This window comes from Nicotiana tomentosiformis, chromosome 9 (genome assembly GCF_000390325.3).
Source record: "Nicotiana tomentosiformis chromosome 9, ASM39032v3, whole genome shotgun sequence".
Taxonomy (NCBI): domain Eukaryota; kingdom Viridiplantae; phylum Streptophyta; class Magnoliopsida; order Solanales; family Solanaceae; genus Nicotiana; species Nicotiana tomentosiformis.
In genome coordinates, this window is record NC_090820.1 from 23555396 (window position 1) to 23563901 (window position 8506).

At 43.4% G+C, this 8506-nt stretch overlaps 1 protein-coding gene and 1 pseudogene across 1 annotated transcript; both read right to left on the minus strand.

Moving 5' to 3' along the window:
* Positions 1-5804: 5804 nt before the first annotated feature.
* LOC138898475 (uncharacterized) lies at positions 5805-6779 on the minus strand (annotated as a pseudogene).
* Positions 6780-6929: 150 nt separating this feature from the next.
* Positions 6930-8039, minus strand: LOC138898476 (uncharacterized). Its single transcript, XM_070184544.1, has one exon. It carries the CDS (start codon positions 8037-8039, stop codon positions 6930-6932), a length of 1110 nt encoding a protein of 369 aa, XP_070040645.1.
* Positions 8040-8506: the final 467 nt, after the last annotated feature.

Here is an 8506-nt window from a genome sequence, read left to right on the forward strand (position 1 = left end):
AATTGTGGAGGCAGTGGGTGGAACCTCTGACTGGGTAGTGGTGCCCGAGACCAAAATAGGATGCTCCGCCTGTTGTGTACCTGGGTCTTGGACCTGGGAGCTGCTAGCCTCTCCCAATGATGGCTGTGTGGTCGTGGTAGTAGCTTTTGCGACCATATCTGCAAGGGAGTGTGCAATGGTTATCTGCACATCTTATTCCTCCTCACCCAGTGCATCTGTAGAAATAGCAACCTGTTTGCCTATGTTGTCCCTGAGATTATCACCCTCCTCAAGTGTCCACTCCTCATCAGACTCTCCGGATTCCTTAGCTGAAGGATCATTGGGGTGTGCAATGGGGCCCCGAGCTTGTGAGACCTCAGTCCCATGGGCCACCTTAGCTGACATGAGGTTTGTGAAATCAACGTCAAGGCTTGGTATGTGGGAGGTGTCAGTGCCCTGCTCCCCTTCAACCGGAAGAAGGGAGGTCAAATCAAACTCCAGTGTCTGCATCTTCTGCAGCTCGGACTTGAGCTCAGCTACATCCTTTTTGAGTTGACGCATGTCCCCAGCTCTACCTCACTCAACCCTTTCAAGGCGCACTTCAAAGTGCTTGAGTCGATCCTCATATGAGAGATGTTATTTTTGAAGAGCACTTACTGAGGTTTGGATTGGGGCCAGTGCTTGCCGGATGAGAGATGGAAGTTCTTTCGTCAATTTGTCTATTTTGGCATTTGCATGTTGTACCAGTTGACCATGCTTGGAGAGTGCATGCAGTGAGATAGGTGGTGTCGCAGTGGCTAGTCTGGGAGTGGATGAAGAAGTGGCTGGTGCGGAAGAAGTGGCTTGCACTGATGAGGCAACAGGTGCTGCTGAAGCTGGAGGAGGAGTGATTGAAGGCTCTGGCGGATCTTCGACCACTTTATCGACAACATCACAGATCCGAGTGATGTAAAAGTCCTGAACAGCTTTTTCTATGTGGTCATGTTTGGAGAAAGGAGGGACTTCCACAGTTTTACATAAAGCATGGATTAAGCATGGAAAAAGGAGCGAGGTTTCTTTCTGGTTTGCCCGAATCCCAATCTCACGGAATATAAGCTCCCCCACATCAACCTTGATACCCGACATGATGCAAGCAATGAGGATCACCTTCTCGATACTTATGTTAGTTTCATTTCTCGAGGGCATTATACGAGAACAAACCAAACTGAGCCAATATCAGCCTTCTTGGGTAAGATCCCTCTTGTGAATCTTCTGGCGTAGAGCGATCCAGGATGGAGTTCCCTTGGCTATGACAGAGGCCACCCAAACACACTCGGATTCCTTGTTTGCAATCTTTGCGTCAAATTCTGCCGTGCCTGGCTCCTATTCATCAAAATATATATCATTGATTGATGAGGCATCATAGAGTATTTCAACCCCTCAGACTAGGACAGAGTCCAAGAATATATGGTTTATCTTCTGTCCTACGTTCCTGGATGCAGCATATGCAAAATAAAATTCCCTAACGAATGTCTCGTTGTACTCCCCCGAAACCCGAGTGAAGAACTCCCATCCCCTCTTTTTGATGTTTTCTAGCACATAGGGGTGGTGTTCTTTTTACCCGTTCAAGACTAGCTGCTTTTCTTTGAGGATCTTTCTTTTTTCCAGGCCATCTCTGTACAGGGTCCAAGAGACGGAGATCCCAAACGTGAGATCCTCACCACTCTTTCGGCATGCTTTGGCATGGAGGTCAACTGGTGGCACAAGGTCAATCTATGCCTCCTCCTCTTCAGACTGGGAGGAATTCTCAAATAAAGCTCTGGATGTGTCAGGTCGCTTGCGTTGGGATTGATGTGACTGTGGGTTTATAGCAGCAGCCCGTCTCTTTCCTCTAGTGTTGGGTTGTTGCGATGCTAGAGCTTTCTTTGGTGCCATGCCTGTCAATTAACAAGGAGTGAGTACATGATATGGCATGGGTACATATGGGAAAGAAATGAAAAACAAAGAAGGTTCTGCTACTAGTTATGCGATCGCAGAACAACTCTGTGAGACGCAAAACATTTTGTATATTACACCCCTCAGAAGCAAAACAAACAATGTGTTTCGCAGAAGTGGTCGCAGAACAACTTTGCGACCGCAGATCGGTTGCATTTTGTTCTTCAGAAATAGCTTTTTATCTGCCTCTGACTGAGACCATTGTGCGGTTCGCAAAATGTTTCTGCGACCGCAAAATCAACTGCACATGGGCTTTGAGAAAACTTCATAGCATGCAAATTGCGATGATTTTGCAGACCACAAATCAGTTATGCGGACCGCAAAGATCATCGTTCCTAATCAAAAAGGTATTCACAGGCAAATACACAAACATCAAATTCATACTCAGTCCCAAATGCACAACGCACACTTATTCATCAGGACGATACATTATGCAATTTTTCACAACTTTTCCAACCTCTTTACTCTATTCCTACTCCCTAATTCGAACCCCCAAATTTCGATTTACCCACAGCATGTATTTTCCCCCCAGCGTTGATTTTCAGTACAATCATTCAGAAATGATTACCCTTAGCAAGGAGTTGGGGAGAAAGAGGAGGGTAATGAAAGCACATGGCACTCTTCAATTTGACTAAGCAAGAGAAAGGATTGAATTGGACATACCAAATATCGGAAGATGGAGTATTTAGGTCTAAATTGCGAGCAAGGTAAGCCCCTTCCTTTTCAATTCCTTTTTGATTTTGTTTTTCTCAGTGTTTTTGGTCTTTTCTTTCTTTTCTTATGTGTTATGCTTTGTACCTGTGTGTGTGGAAGTGTAGATGAAAGACGAAAATGAGAGAGACCTAGGGCTTAATACCTGCACATTTTGCGGTGAAAAAGCGCATCACATAACATATTATGTGGCCGCATATATGTTATGCGATGGGTTAGTGACTGAGTGTTGCGCAATAGATATGCGACAAGTTTTGCGGTCGTAGAAACATTATACAGGTCGCAGAAATTAAATCCTTACCACATTTACTAAGGCCCAATTTGCATTTTTTTCTTCTTGTATCTGCGACCACTATGCGGTCCGCAAATGTTTTATGCGGCCGCATATGTTACCGCAGAACACAGCTGAAGATCAGCTTGCTTTCCTTTATTTTCCTCTGCCCTTGCATCCTATTTCCTTGTATTTTGGGTCACCTGCATTCTAACACACACGTCAAACTATTCAACACTAACAAATAAACTTACCGAAATTTAAAATCTAACCAAAAAGTGTTACCAACACATGGGTTGCCTCCCAAGAAGTGCTTGATTTAACGTCACGGCATGACGATGTTGCCCCCATTTTGGCTAATCAGTGGTAGGGGTTGGTGTAGGACCATCCTTGAGTGCGAATTGTTATACCAAGTGCCTTTCTCCAATGGTTCCGAAGTAATGCTTGACTGTTTGGCCATTTACTTTGAAGGTTCGAGTCCCGTCCTCAGATTCCAATTCAATAGCGCCATAGGAAGATACATTCACAACTTTGAACGAGCTAGACCATTTGGATTTGAGTTTGCTCGGAAAGAACTTCAGCCTTGAGTTGAAGAGTAAGACCAAGTCACCAGATTTAAATTCCCACTTCAAAATCTTCTTGTCATGAACAAGCTTCATTCTTTCTTTATACATGGCTACATTCTCATAGGCATGAAAACAGAATTCTTCCATCTCGTTGAGTTGTGTCATCCTTAGATTAGCTGCTTCGGCCCAATCAAGATTTAACTTTTTCAATGCCCATATAGCTTTGCGATCAAGATCCACTGGCAAGTGATACGCCTTACCAAAAACCAACTAGTATTATGAGGTTCCAATGAGAGTCTTAAATGTTGTTCGATATGCCCACAATGCATCATCTAGCTTCTTTGACCAGTCGGTCCTGTTTGCATTAACAGTTTTTGCTAGAATGTTTTTGATCTCCCGATTGGGAACTTCAACTTGACCGCTCGACTGAGGATGATAAGGGGTGTCCACCTTGTGCTTAACTCCATATTTCTCGAGCTACCCGGCAAAAGCTTTGTTGCAAAAGTGAGAGCCACCATCACTAAGGATGGCCCTTGGGGTTGCAAATCGAGTAACTATGTTCTTCTTCAAGAAGGCGGTTACACTCCTTGCCTCATTGTTTGGCAAGGCAATTGCCTCGACCCATTTGGAGACATAATCTGCTGCCACCAAGATATATGTCATGCCGTAAGAGCTTACGAAGGGACCCATGAAATCTATCCCCCACACATCAAAGATTTCGACTTCCATCACAAAGTTCATAGGCATCTCATTCCTTTTAGAAATTTACCCCTGTCTTTGACATTGATCATATGCCTTGGCCATTTGGTATGCATCCTGGTAGATCGATGGCCAATAATAGCTGCATTCAATCACTTTAGCTGCAGTACCATTTCCACCGTGGTGGCCCCCAACTGGGGAGCCATGACATGCTTTGATAATTTGAATTACCTCATCCTCCGGAACACAACACGTAATGATGTTGTCGGCGCAAATCCGGAATAAAAAGGGTTCCTCCCAAAAGTATTGCCTGCACTCCTGCAAGAACTTTTTCTTTTGATAAGCTTCCAATCCGTCGGGGATAAGGTCACTAACCAAGAAGTTAGCGATGTTGTCATACCAAGGAGTGAAGGTGCTAGACAATGCCAATATGTGTTCATCAGAGAATGCATCATTAATTTCAAGATCTTCTTTTGCTCTCCCTTCCTCTTCAAGCCTAGACAAGTGATCCGCAACTTGATTCTCTGTTCCTTTTTGACTTTGAGTTCAAAGTCAAACTCTTGTAACAAAAGAACCCACCTAATCAATCTTGGTTTAGCATCCTTCTTTGCCATAAGGTAGCTGAGAGCAACATGATCGGTGTATCACTTTGGAGCCCAACAAATAGGCCCGGAATGTTTCAAATGCATAGACAATAGCAAGCAGTTCTTGCTTCGTCACAGCGTAATTCATTTGTGCACCACTGAGTCTCTTGCTTTCATAGTAGACAGGATGAAGAATCTGGTTATGTCGTTGACCTAGTACCGCTCCAATAGCTACACCACTGGCGTCATACATGAGTTCAAATGGAAGAGACCAACGGGGTGTTACAATAATAGGTGTTGTGGTGAGCCTTGATTTCAACTCCTCAAAAGCTTTGAGGCACTTCTCATCGAAATCAATCTTTGCATCCTTTTCAAGGAACTTGCAATTTTTGAGAAGTCTTTGATAAATCACCTATAAAAACCGTCATGCCCCAAAAAGCTCCAAATGCCTTTTACCGAAGTGGGAGGAGGAAGCTTGGAAATGATCTCGATCGTTGCCCGATCAACCTCTATGCATTGCTTGGAGATTTTGTGGCCCAGAATAATACCCTCGTTCACCATTAGGTGACATTTTTCCCAATTTAGCACAAGTTTTGTTTCCTCACATCTTTTGAGCACTTGTCTAAGGTTGTCAAGGCAATGCTCAAATTAATCACCAACTACAGAAAAGTCATCCATAAACACCTCTAAGAAATCCTCCACCATGTCCGAGAAGATTGATATCATGCATCGTTGAAAGGTATTCGGGGCATTGCATAGCCCAAATGGCATCCGGCTAAAGGCAAAGGTCCCATACGGGAATGTGAATGTTGCCTTCTCTTGATCCTCTAAGGCGATGTTGATTTGGTTGTAGTCGGAATAACCATCCAGGAAGCAATAAAATGACCTTCCCGCTAGCCGGTCAAGCATTTCATCAATAAAAGGCATATGGAAATGGTCTTTGCAAGTAGCACTATTGAGCTTCCGGTAGTCCATGCAAACTCTCTACCCGGTCACCGTCCTCATTGGGATGAGTTCATTTTAGTCATTTTGAATCACGTTCATGCCTCCTTTCTTTGGCACACATTGCACCGGACTCACCCAAGTACTATCGGCAATGGGGTAGACAACCCCGACATCCAACCATTTTATGATTTCTTTTCTCACCACCTCTTGCATGGAAGGGTTTAACCTTCTTTGATGCTCCACGCTAGGTTTGATCTCTTGCTCTAATTGTATCTTGTGCTCATAAATTCCGGCGGGAATCCCTCGGATATCCGCTATAGTCCACCCAATGTCCTGTCTGTGCTCCCTCAAGGTATTCAATAAGTGTTTAACCTGTACATCATTCAACAAAGAAGTAACAATTATAGGTAGAGTTTCATTAGAGCCAAGAAATTTATACCTTAAGTGCGATGGAAGTGGCTTGAGCTCAAGTTATGGCGGCTTGATAATTGAAGGCTTACAATGAGGGGTGACTCTATTCTCTAAGTCAAGAGAAAGCTTCTTTTATGCATAAGTGTAGGACCCAAGCCCTTACAATGCATTCACCGATTCCATGTATCCTTCCATGTCTTCACCATCAAAATTTACCAAAATAGCCGCCAATGCCTCACCAAGGCATTCCTCTTCCATCTTCACCTCGATTGCATCCTCTACCTTATCAACAACATCAATGACTGAGATACTTTCTTATGCATGTGGCAATTTCATACCTTTACTCGCTTGAAAGGTAACCTCTTCGTCATTAACTCGGAACTTGATCTCATTTCGTTCCGAATCTATGAGTGCTCTCCCGGTAGCAAGGAATGGTCTCCCCAAGATGATAGGGATTTCTTTATCAACAACACAATCGAGGATAACAAAGTCGACAGGGAGGAGAAACTTTCCCACTTTCACAAGAACATAATCAACAATCCCCACCGGTCGCTTTATTAAACAGTCGGCCATTTGCAACCTCATACTTGTAGGCCTAGGCATACCTAATCCTCCTTGCTTGTAAATAGTAAGGGGCATTAAGTTGATGCTATCTCCATTATCACAAAGGGCTCGTGCAAAATTGCGCAATCCAATAGTGCATGGAATGGTGAAGGCTCTCGGGTCCTATTTCTTTTGGTCGGTGGTTGTTGCAATGATGGAACTAACCCGGTGAGTCACATTCACCACTTAATTCTTAGTGGTTCTCTTTTTAGTGATCAAATCCTTCAAGTACTTAGCAAAACCCAACATCTCTTGAAATACTTCCACAAATGGAATGTTCACCGATAATTGCTTGAGAATGTCATAGAACTTCTCGAGTTTGCTATCATCGACCTTCCTAGGAAGTCTTTGAGGGAAAGGAGGAGGAAGCCTAGGAATTGGTGCTAGAGTTTTTGGTGCCTCTATTATCTTTTCCTTAACCTCTTCATTGTTCACTTCTTGAATTTTCACCTTCTTCGGGAGTCTTTCAACTTCAACAACAATTGGCACCTCAACTTGGGCCTCAACTTCTTGTTCAGAATCTTCCACTTCGACCACTTGTTCATTCTCTCCTTGAAGTAGTTTCCCACTTCGAGTTGTGATTGCCATACAATGGGAAGTCGGACCACTCCCACTACCTTTTGGGTTTGCAATTGTGTCACTTGGGAGCGTACCTTTCTGCTTCGGATTTTGCTCTCTTGAGAGATCTCTCATTTGTATTTCCAACTTTTGTATGGATGCGGTGTGAGAACCCACAAGTTCGGTCATATTCTTCATTGAAGTGTCGGATCTCTCCTGATTTTGCAACACTCTTTCAAGCATGCTTTCTAACTTGGAATCACTTGAAGAGCTTTCTTTCCAATGCGGAGAATTAGAATATTGCCTCTTTGGTGGAACATAGGGGTTTGAACTCCGATTTAAAAAGTTATTGTTGTTGTTACTCCAATTTCCTTGATTGGAATTACCTTGGTTATTTCGCCATTGTTGGTTGCCTTGCCCTTGCGGGTTAGACCTCCATTGGTGTTGTTGTCCTGAACCTTGGTAAGATTGCCTTTGATATACTCCTTGAGGATTGTTGACATGATTTGCTTCTTCGTAATCCTCATTCAATATGGGTTGCACATCTTCCACAACATTTACCTGTTTTGTTTGGCTTTCAGTGAACATTTTCATCAACACGTTGATGTTGGTGGAAAGACCGGCTATTATCTGATCTCTTTCTTGGTTCTCTTTAATCATGTTGGTCAAGGAGGGAGTACCATATGTAATTCCACCCGTGGTATCTTCCAAGTGCCAAGCTTGGTTATGTTCAACCATCTTATCTACGATTTGTGTGACCCTTGTAAATGTTTTGTCCATAAAGGAACCATCCACTGCATTTTTGGCTATGGATTGATTTATAGGATCCAAGCCCGTGTAAAACTTATCCAATAGAATATTATCCGGAAAGCCATGATTCGGCGACCTTACCAAATATAGCTTGAATCTATCCCATGCTTCATGTAGATGCTCTCATGGTAATTGCTTGAAGAAGAAGATTTTATCCCGGAGCTCGGAATTATTGCTTTGTGAAAACCATTTTGCTAGGAAAGCTTGGACAAGTTCGGTCCAAGTAAGGATAGAATTAGGAGGTAGAGTTTAGATCCACTGTCTTGCCTCTCCCGTTAGAGAGTACTTGAACACCCTAAGCCTTAGGGCATCAAACGAGACATGATTCTGCTTGTGCATCGCACACACACCAAAAATATTTCTGAGAAGTTGTGTCGGATCATCATCAGTGGAAT